We start from the raw sequence: 14,420 nt of genomic DNA on the forward strand, positions 1-14,420 counted from the left end.
AATAAAGGATAAAGGGAATGCTGTCCGCAAGGGAACGCGAGTAATGGGTTTAGTTAAACAAGTGGCGCCGCGGTTGAGCACAAACTAGCTTAATAAGCTTTCAAAGGACAACAATTTAAGCCGACACACACAGGTACTTATTTATTGCGACTTGAGCTGACACAGAATGCGCAGAAAATAAGAATCTATGCATTTAGCTGGGACTTACTCGGGTGGTTTTGCTGTAAACACTAATACTGAAACACCGTTTGAAAACCCCGGTCGATCATTTTGAATTTCCTCTAAATAGTTTTAACATTTCAATCATAGATTCCGAAGAGGCATTCATTTACATTTCCCTAAACGTATATGTATAATACATACATAATATATGACTTTTGAAATCTGTAACGTAATCGTTATTGCTCTATTTCGATAGGCAGTTTCGCCAGGGTATGCTATTCACCACCTAGGTGTCACTCCTTATTCCAATCTAATAATAACGTTTTTATGGATTGATCGTTTGGCAAATTAATGTCGAAGAATAAATCGCATCGCACATAGCTCCCATACTTTATCAAAGTGAAGTAAAAACTTTTTTAATAAGTCTTTGGTAATTTGTATCATTCTTTAAGTTTTTATCGATTAAAATATGACTAAATGGGAGCATCATACCCTAATTAATATAATTCTCATTTCTGATTCATTGATTTCTATAATACTTAAAAGATATAATCTCATTGGTCGGCTTCGATTAACCTTTTAGGCAACTTTGTTAGAAAATTGTCATTCGAAAATACAATCCAAGTTATCCAATCAAATTCACTTCAAGAAGATTCTTCATTTGAGTTGTATAACTGCTTGCTGTTTGATTTGCCAATATTTTTATTTTAGTCGTTTGTTCGATTCACTGCTCTCTAATTTTAGACAGATCGAAAAGACTTCATAAGTTCAAATCTATTTATTCAGTATAATGTTGAACACATGCCTCGATTTCGCTCAATTATATCAAAAGCACGCATTTCTGGACATTTTAGTATTTTGGAGCTCAGCTCTCATTTAAAAGTAAGTATTCTTTGCTCGTCATGCGCTGTTAAAGCTCGAAACGGCGGTGTGGTAAATTATTCCTACAAGGCTAAGTGCCGTTTATTCGCCTGCTGCTTCCATTTAAGGTTACACTCGGTTGCTTTTGTAGTTTTTATTGTTCCAAAGCCAGAGCACTTAAAACTGAACATTGAACGCTTGCCTTTTACTTAATTCGACTACAATTCTGCAGCCGTTTGTGTGCAAATTAATAGTTTAACTTCCAAGTCGGCCTCAACCGCAATGGGCCGGGATACAAAAGACGAAGGGCAACACCTTTTCGGCACACAACTTAGAGGCTCGATATTAGGTATGTGTGCGTGTGTGTCCATGGACATGGAATCTAGCACAGATCTGTGTGCATATGTACATGACTACTTATATAACTCCGTGGCTTCCTTTGCCTTCTGTCTTCTTTGTTCTGTGCCTCATTGCGAGTGCTGATTTAATCTTAAATACTCTCGTGCATGGACTCGTACATTCATTTATATTTAAACCAGTTGACTTGTCAGCCTGAGATAGTAGTTAGCCGGTATGCGGTGGCAGATTTGTATGTTCTTTTAAACTGTTGATGTTTAATTTTGAAATTAAAATGTTTCAGCGCGTGACACGAAGCTTAGCCTGTTAATTAGGTCTATTTAAGCTTTGTCATACACGACTGCTGAACTGTTTGTATTCAGGCTGTACATATTGTTTAGATATTAAGGGAGCCCTAAATGGGTATTAAGCTGATACTTATGTGTTTTACTAGCACCTGCAATACCTGTAATACTATAAACTTTTTGTTGGCTCTTATTTGCCTCGGGGTTTAATTTAGAGTGACTGGATATTTAGTTTTAATTAAATGTACTTGAATCAAACATAAATATTGTTAGTAAGTAAATAAAGATGCTCAATGGAAAGTGGTGATAGCCTTTGAGAAGTACTGGTGGCTCAATGTATCCTTCTTAGTTTATCAACTCACAAACCATAACTATTGCCGTGTTTTCGTTGCCAATGATATGATGTATTGTAGCTTCTGGAGTTACATTCCTTACTATATTTTGTTGAATTATTAAGACATGGAAGCTCCAACTTGTTCGAAAGTTTATTTTTCTGCGTAGCTTCGCGATTGGTAATATAAGTCGATATTGCATCTAGGGTCGAGCTTTGCATTAACATATACATATACAAACATAACTTTGAAAGGAAGCTATATCTCTTAAAACTTTGTTGAGTGTACAAACTTAAAAAGTAAAAGCTGTTTACAAATGATATCACTTTCGGTTTCCGCAGGTCTACATTGTGGGACATATTCCACCTGGCTCAGATGAACGCCACATCGGTTTGCAGCAAAATGGTCGCACCACATTCACCGAAACAAATAATAAACGCTACCTGGAATTGGTTCGAAAGTATTCGTCAATCATCCAGGGACAATTCTTCGGCCATATGCATTCGGACTCTTTTCGGATCATATACGACGACAATGGTGAGTTATATATGTACATATTTGTATTTTAACCTTTACATATAATATAGTTCGAGAAGATAATTATAAGTAAACAGAAGATACATATTTGCATTTAACGGAATACTAGAACAACAAAATTACAATAACATCCATTATTTGTAATAAATTAGTTGTGTAGAAAAGCAATAATTAAAGGAAGTACACCGAAAGTATATATATTGTTTCATACTGGTCTATTGCCGGCTGTTCATTAATATAAACATGTCTGTCACTCCTCCGGCTTCGCAATTATACGAGCATTAATTTCTACAGATACAAAGTACAACTGCGAGCCATTGTTGTTGCGTACAATTGTTGTTGGCTCCCTGTACAGCCAGTTTGAACCAAATCAATTGCTAAGATTTGCGCACACAATTGCATTTCCGCATTTCGTCAATGCGAATTAACATAACTGCGACAAGCCCATTTCAATTTGAAAGGTTAAAGCAGACAAGACAAGACACTTATCAACTGCTGTAATGGCTGCAAGGCACGTTGAAACTCGAACGACACGATGGCCTTAAAATTGCTCAGAGTAGACCTCATTACCCAGATAGACCCTAGGGAAGCTTTTGATTAAAATTGTTGGAAATATTTTTGGGGACTTGATTACCCATTTCATCGGATGGGTCTATATTTGAAGCATCAATAAATTTCATCGAAGAATTAGAGAGATCCAATTTTTAGTCGAAATAAGACATTTTCTAAAAAGACAATTTAGAACAACTTCACAGACGTAGCAGACTCTCATCTGAAACATAACCCTTTTACGTAGAAGTACAGCTGACTATGAGATACGTTGAATTTATTGATGTCTCTGCGATTGAAATTCACCACCAACAAGTGATGGCTTGCTAGAGCTAGAAGACTAACACTAAGCACCAGTGACAGTTTCAAACGCACGAAGCGATTTTTGAGTCGAAAATGTAAGCAGACGAATGTCCAACAAAACCAACAAAATGTCCAATTTTACTAAATTGAACTTTCGTCAAATATCACGTGAGTTGGAGAACAGACATGAAGATTATAGGTTTAATTAAAATACCTTAAAAATGCAAAATTTTTGCCAAAGAGCAAGTGAGATGTGTGTGCAGCCTGTTGTTGGTCCATTCTTGTGGCCACATCTGCAGTCACTGTACGCCGCAGTTGATGAGTTTCTTGACCTCTGTACTACAAGTACATGAACATCCATTAATTAATACTTTTTGTATAGCTTGTGAACAAAGGCGAAAAGTTATTGAATTCTCCAAGTCATAAGCATTTAAATACCAAAATTGAATAGACCATGTCGTCTAAGTGAGCGTCTGTGCTCGCCAGTCAATAAGATATTCCATAGAAATTCACATGATTTCATGTTTTGTCTGTCCATTATTCCTACTGCTATCTGGCATATTTGCATTTGATTTTGTTGGCATTTCCTCAATCAATTATCGCAACTCATGCGCACTACTACATAAGCAGTTGTAAACTTCGGTTTGCCGCAAATGATCAAACATTACAACATCTCTACAACTCTACAAATGACATACTGAGCATTTATGTTAATTAAACTGGTTATTTAAGTAACATTGACATGTGTTTGTTTGGGTTTACACACACATACGCGCCTATTTGTGTACGAATATGCGAAAATATTTATTACTGCAAATAATTATGGTGATTTAAATAACAATCTCATAAAACTATTTATGTGCGAAGCGAGGAAATTATGACTGGGTAAAATAAATGGACTTTGGTGGTCTACAGCCATCCCTAACTCTTGGCTTTTGATATGAGAAACCGTCCAAATCAGATCATCACATATCATCACGCCAAGGGATAGCATCGTCAACTATTACGGTAGCTCAGGGAAGTGACTTCCAGCTTATCCGAATGTAGCACAAGGAATACTGGCGGTAATTATGATTGTCTTCGTCAAGCAAAAAAACAGACAAAATGAACATAAGCAACAGTTACCGTTACGAAAAATACAAATATAGCATCTATACTACAAGCTTTATATTAAAAATGTACAATCACACCCTAATGCGATATGAGTCCTAAATCTGCCTGCAAAGTATATACGAAATGTAGATACATATGTTTATTTATAAATGAGTAGATATATAATATATAGATATATGTATACTCCAATAACACCCACAAGTCTACAAAGACTTGGCGACAAATTTTGTTTGTCATATTTGCTGGCGCTTACAAGGCCCATGATGGATGGCCAGCTAAATAAGGAGGCAAGAACAGACCAAGAGCAATAAAAAAGATTAACAGAAATAGAGCGCCAAAGAAAAGCAAAAAGTTTCAAACTACGACAAATAGACTTCGAAGGCAAACAAAAGAGAAAGAAAAAATATCTTGGGTGCCAGTAACTGTTGACAGTTTTTGCTCATCAAACAAACAATTTTTTCTCCGTCGCCTTTGTACGATATTTTGCAGCGCCCAACTCGGAAAGTGGGCTCGAAAACAATTTACTTTAAAGTTTAAAGTTTTTCAATTACCACAAATAAATAACAAACAGAATTTATTACTTAATAAGTTTAAATTGTAAATATCATCAACGCGGTGACAAAAGTTACCTCAGCCGCATTGAATGGAAATGCCTGGAACACCACCGGGCGTATGAGCAACCAAGTGTCACCAGGCTAAGTGCCAGTCAACAAACTTTAAAATGATTTTATTTCTGCTGCTTCCGCTTTCCTTCCTACCGTCGCTGATGGCGTTTTGTCACCGGGCGACCACTTTGTGGCGAAGACCTCCGGAATATGACACATGAATATTGCATATGAATGATATTTGCATAAATGTTCATGCCTTTTCTCTTTAAATTCACACTCATGCCAGAATCCACAACGCAATTTAATATGTATTTATGTTTAGCTGAATTAGAATATGCATGCATTTATTTATTTATGCACAATTCACTCTATCACAGTGCCATCTGCTCTGGCTATGTGGAGTTTATGTGAGTGTGATTTAATCGCCATCTCGTCAGTGCATGTTTGTAATCGCAGCAATATATGTAATATACTGTATATTCTGTATTCTTATATTCACTCAAACCAAGCGTACAGCTGTAGATAGCCAAGTGCAGTGACCTGGAAGACACATACTTGATATTTGTGGTTGTCAGGTAGTTGTCATTTTGCAGCCAGAAAGCCATTTGACTACAAGTACAAGGAAAACACTTAGCACATCCTATCTTCAACACACACACACACCCACATACACACTGAAATGCCCTGAGAAAGTTATGCCTTAATAAACGATAAATAAATACTTCAGGCATTTTGCCTAAAACGCATTATGCATCTCAGCATGAAATCTTTGCTTGCAAATGCATACAAAATGAGGCCTACCGCACCAAACTTTCGGTGAATGGTGGCGATCATTGTCTCTTCATGCAGGAAATGGCCTCTTCCCCACGATTTTAAAGCACTCTTTTTGATAGTGCTGATTAAGCTTAAGTTGTGTACTCTAGAAGAAACCAAGTACAAGTAATGATAGTGTTTTCCTCTAATATATTTAAAATATCGACTTTTTAATACGAAAGCAGGTCTTTAATATTTAATAAAAAATTAATTTAAATTTAATGGAATTGTGAACGATGAATTTGAAAAGTACTTTTACCAGATTCTCCTATGTTAATAGCACAATTTTAAAACCGAAAAATGAACACGCTCTTATAATTTCGAGTGGCCACACAATGCTCTTTGGGCGTATCTGTATCTGTAAGCGCACTCGCTTCTGCCATAAATTTGCGCTTACAATGTATTTAAGTAGCGTGGCGCACATATTTGCATTCACAAGTGCGCGACTGTCGAGTGAGAAGCGTAAATCCGTTGGCTAATTGTTTCCGCAATGAAACGTGCATAAAACCCTTTAATGTCGGCATAAAAACAAACGCACATCCATCGCTATTGGGCTCTCAGCTACACATGTATGCAACCTTATATACGTAAGTATGTGCCATGTGTATACTTGTATGTCGGCAATAACATATTCATAATTCATTTTTCATTTGCTGACGTACACACTCAAGGCTCGCGGGAGTAAATGCAAATGAGGACCCATTGGCATACCGAGAGCTTCTCGAGTTTTGATGTTTTCTTATCGAAAAATATTTATGGCTAATTCGTGTTTATTTGTAAAGGCCAAAATGAGCGATGCACAACTGCAGAAAAGGAAGAGGAAAATAAAGAGTTATTCAATTTAATAGGAGCCTAAGGATTTCGGCATTCAAGAGAATTGAGCTAAGGGGGGACATGTATCCCAAATATTCCTGCAGGGTGCCCATGGCATACATTACACACATATTTACCTACAAGGCAAACATATACATATGTATAAGTAATTTATTTAATTTCGTCTTTATGCACACGTATTAATTTCGCAATTTTGCTCAATGCAGCGACAGGTATGCGAACGAAAAATTCAGCTATATCATTTATATAAGCAAATATCTCGCAAAGCTTAGATATGTAGGACTACTTTAAATTTAATAATTGAATATATAAAAGATTATGTGAATGCTCAGCTGACAATTAAACTAAACAGTACCAATTTTTGTTTTATCATTGCAGGAAAACCGGTTTCATGGATGATGATTTCACCGTCTGTAACGCCAAGGAAGCTGAATGTAGGTTCAAATAACCCGGCAATGCGGCTCTACAAGTTCGATACGGATTCCGGCCAGGTTGGTTAACTTGAATGCCTGATTTTGAAACATAATAATATTAGTGGCGAAGATCCCTTTAGAAGCTTTATGTCAAAACAAAATTATGCAAAGAATATTTAACCCTGTACACTTTTCTGCAGTCGTCTCTCTGACATGGATAACAGACCATCATATATGATTTTAATGTTGTTGGCTTGTCATTAATGAATTTTCTGATTTTTCTCAATATTTAAAAAAACTGATGTTCAAAGCCAAAGATAAGTTAAAGTTGTGAATAGGAAGACTTTCATTAAGGGCATAGATGAAAATTTTAGTTGGAATTCGATTTCCGCGCCAAAGCCTTCTAAAGAATGACGGTTTGGTCAAAACGGATATCAAGCTTTTGTTCTCTATTTGAGGCGCACAATTTTGTAACTGTGGCAACATTTTGTTCGAGAATTATTTTCTCTTGCGTTGCCATACTCTGGTTTTTTCTTAGTGTTCGCCTGGGTTCGGCTTGTAACGAAGTGTGCTACAAATTTAATTTATACAGTTGCAAACTTTCCTCCATTCGGGCATACATCCGCCAGCGAATGGCGCTTGCATTGCTTTACAAGCTGCCTATGCATACATTTATACGTTTGGTCTACATATTCGTATGCAAATGACTACACGAGCTGCGCCATTCTGTTCGCGTTCACAAGAACTCTCTTACCATTTATTCAACGCGTTACAAATTTATGCCACTTGCAAGCGCTGGCAAAGTTATGCACATTTTAACACGCACTCCGTTCCATCGCTATGGCAACTACGTTTGTACTCGAGTGCGCCGTTGCCGTTTTTATGATAGACAATTTCGCAATGCATGCAGCTATGCCGGCAAACACAACGGCACACGACTTTATGAATTAGGGTGGGTTAGTTCTGGAAAATTCCGTAAATGCTTTATGGAAAGGCAAAAAATAGTCGAGCCTCTTTTATTATAAATTTAAGTCGTTTTATTTGACAAAGGTTTTGTTGTCGCTCTTAAATAAGTCACCCTAATGCAACTCTTCCAATAGAGTTTGGGTTTATTTCGATCACATTTCGAGGAACTCTATGAACAATTTTAAAGGTTCTGACAGTCGAGACGTAATAATCTCTCTGAAACATGCAGATCTATTGCACTTCCAAGGCTTCGATTAATTTTGCTCATAGCGGATGAGCGCTTTGGTTCAGTTCAAATGGAAGTACTTCAAATTTGGTTCTAGCGATATTTGTTTGATATTTTCAGAGAATTATGTTAAAGCTAGTATTGACCCAAAATAATTTCTATAACTCGCCTTTCTTTTTACTTTCCGATACAGCTAAATATGTATGGTACACTCGCATATGTGAATGTGTTAGTAATTGGGCTAACCAAGCCCAAAGAAAACTAAACTGCTTTCACATTTCTACTTTATTTTTAAGCACAATTTTCTAACCTATTTTTTGCATGACTTGCATGCATAATTACAGGTTCTGGACTACACGCAGTACTTCATGGACTTGCAATTGGCGAATCAGGTGGGCGAGCCCAACTGGCTTCCGGAGTACAACCTCACCCATTACTACGCGCTCAGTGATATATCGGCGATTTCTTTGCACAATTTTGTGGATCGCTTTACAAGCGGCGACGGCACCTGGTTTGGCAAGTAAGAATAAGAATGGGGAAATACTTTAACATTCTTTTTAAGTTAAATTTTTTTAAGTTTTGTTTGTAATGTATCATATTTTTCTTTTACTATAAATTCTATAAAACCTAACATGTGCAGATTCGGCAAACCCAGCTTTGGGCATGTAATTTGTGCCATTTTAAGAGCCACTAACCAAAATAATATCAATTAGGTAAACCCTTAAGAAGAACTAAGAGCCTTTGACAAAATCCCGATTTCCACTGTTACGAATTTCTAACAGCATTTTCCTCATGTTTTAATTGTATCGTCGAATATAGTTTTCTATGCGTTCTTGACTCTCTCCAAGAGCTGTGTACCACTAATTTACTTTTGTATACTGTCTAAAAAACTAAACCTTTCAGTTCCGATCACGGCACCAGTTAAATTGACCAGTTCCTGTCATATTTAATTATGGTATAACTTCAGCATCTACTATCAAGCACCCACGGAATTTCTCCCGTTGTTGTTTGTCCACTGTAAAACCCCCACTCCGTCCAATCAATTCGACTTCGGTTGCGCATTCGCTTGTTTCATATAAAAGCCAGTTTGTTATTGTTTTTGTATACATCTAACAAAGAGGTATTGTTTTGATGTATTTTGCTGCAGGCATAACAACAACAAGTCAATCGTAATAGCTCATAACAAGAGCCCATTTTCCAAGCACCAATTTTCCATTCGCTCAAGCAGGTGAAAGCGGAGGGGGTTGCCGGCACACGCGAACCCAAAAAGCCAATTGACTGTATAAAAAAGCAAAAAAAATTGCGTTTACCTCAGCCTTTGTTTATGCGTTTCATTGCTGTCATCCGCTGTAACGCCACTACCCCATGCCCTTCCGCACCTTCCACGCCTTCCACTCTTTCCGCACTTTCCACTTTTGCACTTCTCGGTGCGATTGTTGTTTCGCCTTTGGCGAGCGATTGACGATGTGGCATTGTTGCTGCAAAGCAACTAAGCGACCGTAGCGCTATTAGCGTAGATTTTCAGTGGCTGCTCGGCTCGACATGTCGTTGACGTTTCGCCTCCCTGCAAAGTGCACTCACACAGATGCACGCGCCATCCATGCATAGCATGTGAGGTGGAATGGACACTTTTCTTTACCTATGCAAGTGTACACGTGTATGTGAGTAAGTGCGGGTGTGTGGGTGTGTGAGTACCTGTGAATGTTGCAAAATGTTGATAGACTTGTTTGTTTATTTGCCTTTACATTGCTGTTGTTGGGTCCATGTTGATTGTCTTGATTGTTTTTATGCAAATTTATGCATATTATATTTGTATGTTGATTTCTTATCACTACGAAGTGCTTCCTACACAAACATTGAAGATGGAGCTGAGTAAGTATGTGGGAGTGCATGCCTTTCGGCATATGATTATTCCAATGCACGGATGGGTGGAAAGTTGGTCACATATTTGCCGAACTCTTCGTCGTTGTTGGATTATGCCCTGTGGCCATCAGTTAAACGCACCGTAGTATAAGTATGAGTAAATATTTTTACGTAACTTGTTTACACAAACAAAGGCCTTCCTTACCGGTCTCCAGCAGAGCACTGTGTAAAGCATTTAAAGTGTTCACAGAAATATTTGTTTATTATTATTTTTATTTTTTTCCCCCAAAATGCGGGAAAATATTTATTGATATATGAACAGTCAACAGCTGTCTGTGGCACACCAGATCTTTTACAATTATTTTCTCCCGATTATAATAGTTCCATTAAAATATTCAGGCTACAAAAAGAATTCAATCTATAACAATCAACATTTTTTTAATTATTCTCAAATTCGCATTATATTTGATCTCATTTTATTCTACAACTGTTTACGAAATTAAATTTATTTAACTCATGAAACAAAGAAAAAAACTTTCGTTTTCGTCTGTTCTCTATTAATTTTGATTCTTCACTTTAAAATAATTAAACAATTTTCGTTTTGACCCACAAAGTATCGCACACTTACCTCTCTTCTCTTTTCTTCCTATTTGCCTGCCAGATATTCCCGCGCCAACACCGTCCGCTATCAGACGGATTCCTGCGAGGGCGTTTGCATGTTGAACCATTATTGCGCCATAACGCGTGTGGACTACAAAGAGTTTCGCCAATGTCTGGAGAAGGAGCAGAGTGCGTTGCGTTCGCACGCTCCCGCTGCGCATACGGCGCTCGCCGGCGCTTGCCCAGTTTTAGTGCTGATGTGCGCATTGCTGGCATCCTGTTGTCGCCAGACTGCTGCGCTACTGCCGAAACTCATTGCACGCATGAGAGTGCAACAGCAACAAAAGCAGCAACAGCAGCAGCCTTTTGTTGAAAAGAAAAAGCGACAAATTGAATTTGCAGCGTTGGCGCTGGTCATGACTACAGCTTCCAAATACCGGACCGCAATATCAGCGATGTTATTAAACGGGAGAATGGCAGCATTTGCCTTGCTGCTTGGGATATTGTTGATGCTGCAATATGCGTTGGAGCGCAACTACCGAGGCACGAGGACTTTTCCACCGCCGCCGAAGCAAGGCCAACTGAGTGCGAGAATGGCTACAAATAAAATGGAAAATTTTTACATGCAACGGACAATGTTGCAACTAAGGGCTGGTAGCATGCGGCTGCGGGAGGGCCACGGAAGGTTGCCATTGCAACAGCCAGCAACACTCTACTGCAACGGCGCTTGCTACTGTCGGTTTAATATTACCATTGTGGCAACCAGCGACATGAGAACCAATGCTGTTGATAACAATGCAACACTGTGGCAACTGTGGCATGCCGTGGCGCAAGAAAATGCTACTGACAATAACAATGCCCGTCATGCAATAATTCCAATTTCAACCGTGCAACAGCGATTGCCACAATGCAACACCGTCAATTACAGGTCACTAAGTCTGGAGCGGCAATTTCTTTGTATATTTTTCTTCATAATAAGCTGCGTGAGGCCTCAAAGCAGCGGGCTTCGTGAACTACCAGGTGCTCTGTGCACCGCTACCACCGCCAACATACCCAATAAACTTCATAACGCAAACGCACCCACTGAAATGCTGCTCTCTGCTTCGTACTGCAATCACTTTAGGCACCAACAAACACACCGGCGATCGAGCCAGAGTCCCGCTTCACATTAGTAACATCCAGTATTGCTTCATAGCTTAGCTTTTTTTACCGAAATTTAGTGTTTATTATTGCAACAAATGATATTCAGAAACGCGTGTGAGGCAGATGGATGGATGAGTGGAAAAGTTAATATAATGCTCGATCTTCTGAGTTCATGAAAACCCGCAAAATATATAAGCTGTTGTTTCTGTAATAATAAGGCTGTGCTGAATTAAAAAGTAATTAAATTCTGCAGAAAAATAATTCCAGCTTGAGACTAACCGAAGAAAGCTGAATCGCCTATATGTTCTAATATTCTAGCAGAGATCATTTAGACCTTCTTGGAGTCATTTGCTGATTCTATTACAAATCAAGCGAAGTGAAAGTTGGAAGCTACATTTCTAACTAGTCTCTCTCAAGGCGCTGAAAATCTCCACAATATTGTTGAAGGTCGTTAAAGCTTTCATTCGTGGATGCTTACTTCACATACTTAATTCCAGAGTTGCCAACACAATTCTCTTAAAGTATTTTATAGTTTGGCCAAAGCTTTCCTTGTAAATCACTCTATTGCACAACCGCTTCCAACCAATACAGGGTTTTTAAGAATGCCTCCATCGTGAACCCAAGTACTTTGTTTGATTTTGGAAACTCGCGCAAATCCTAATGCACCGTTATTAATGTAATACAGCTGAATTTAAGTCAGAGTAAGGCTTCAATTATTTAAGTAGGTGTGTTGTTTTCAAAATAAACCGTTTAAATATAAGAGGAAAAAGAGAGTATAGTTACGTGTATATCAAGCTAAGTAAAAGCTAGAGCTTCATCTAATATTTGCGAGTGTGTGTGAATGGCCGCGCGGAGAGTAGGGTGCTCTATGACTACTGACAGTGTGTTGATATGCTAGAAGTCAGCGGTTTGAACGAAATTGAATTAGTGATATGATTAGGCTAGTTACTAGAATAAAGCTTATATTTAAATACAATAAAAACAAACACATAGGAAAATAATTTCGCCAGTGTAATAGCGAGCGACGAATACCGTTATGAGTACTGTATTAAGTACCGAGGCAATTCTCCATAGATATGTTCATAAGTGTCTAGTTGTGTGACTACACGCATACGAGTATATATATATAAATATAAATGTATGTATATATATATTATAGATAAATAAATGTTTTGCATGCGTTATGTATTGTATACACATGTATAGTATGTATGTATAAACCAAACGACCTAAATCTATTTCATATAAAAAACAAATTTCAAATGTGCAATAAAGCAAAAAAAAAACAAAAAAACACGAACTGTGTAAATAGTACTGTATGTAATTAAAAGCAATAGCTAAAACAACAACACTTCTTTTTCATCACTTTCAATTATTATCATTAGAGGTGTAATGAGTCATATGTGGATATTTGTATTTGAATAATCATTTCATCATGGGCAATTTTCACAACAATAACAACAATAGCTAAAGACAAAAAGGAAATGTAAATATTAAAAAATAAATAAAACAAAATACATAAATACAAGTATATGTGTTTAGGCAGTTACACATAAGTGCGTATACACATACGAGTATAAGCATCAATGTATTTTATGTACATACATACATATGGGTGAGGAATAAATAATGCAACTGCAAATGCCGATTACTGTTTGACTTTAGTGCTGACCTGAGTGCGTTTATTGAACTTCAACAAAAACAAAAACAAAAGCAAAAAATAATAAATAAATAAATAAACAAACAAACACATGTATAATGAAAAGGTAATTAAGCATTCATAAATAAATTATTATAAAAAATTATATAAATAAATACTATTTGTCTCAAAAGCGTACAAAAGTGTTTGGTTTTTCGTTTCTGATTTAATTCGCCCGAAACACAAAAGGTTAACTGCAAATAATGGGTAAGTAAATAGGGTTACCGACGCTACTGCACTGCCTGTTGTTAAAGATTTAAAGCCCTCAGCAGGCACTAAACCACGATAAAGGTCCTCACTGTTCTTCACAACAAATTTAAACCTTGCACCCAATATACAAAAACCCGATGTATTCATCGAGCTAGACTCGCCCCAACTTCGACGCCGTGCGAAATGACAGCAAAAGGGAGATGGCAATTTTATAATTTCAAAGAAGATTTTATCAATCAAGAGTTGGAATATTGGTAACAGGTAAGAATTTCAATAATGAAACTCATTCGACTGGTGTTGTCATCAAACCGGCGTTATATACGAACAACACAAACCTGGTTGTGTGCTGCAACGTATTTGCATTAATAATGAAGCCAGCAACATTTTCAGCCGGACATAGCAATGAGAAAATCAACACCCACGCGCCTTTGTTACTCTTATTCGTTGTGTATAGGTGTGGCTGGGGGGTGAGTGCGCGCTTACCATTAGAAAGGTGTATTGAATTTACTATGCTTTTCATTTGCATTTGTTTTTGTGTAGGAGCCCA

At 37.5% G+C, this 14,420-nt stretch overlaps 1 protein-coding gene across 1 annotated transcript in view; it reads left to right on the top strand.

Annotated features, from left to right (window-relative positions):
* The window catches only part of LOC106617579 (acid sphingomyelinase-like phosphodiesterase 3b), a 129,907-nt gene extending 116,101 nt beyond the window's left edge, over positions 1-13,806 (top strand). Inside the window, exons 7-10 of the mRNA XM_036363973.2 lie at positions 2,338-2,533; positions 7,132-7,244; positions 8,703-8,878; positions 10,883-13,806. Coding sequence (XP_036219866.2) covers positions 2,338-2,533; positions 7,132-7,244; positions 8,703-8,878; positions 10,883-11,993 — 1,596 coding nt within the window. The 3' untranslated portion in view covers positions 11,994-13,806. The remainder of the gene's footprint in view (positions 1-2,337; positions 2,534-7,131; positions 7,245-8,702; positions 8,879-10,882) is intronic.
* The last annotated feature ends 614 nt before the right edge of the window (positions 13,807-14,420 follow it).

Source organism: Bactrocera oleae, chromosome 6 (assembly GCF_042242935.1).
Source record: "Bactrocera oleae isolate idBacOlea1 chromosome 6, idBacOlea1, whole genome shotgun sequence".
Lineage (NCBI taxonomy): Eukaryota > Metazoa > Arthropoda > Insecta > Diptera > Tephritidae > Bactrocera > Bactrocera oleae.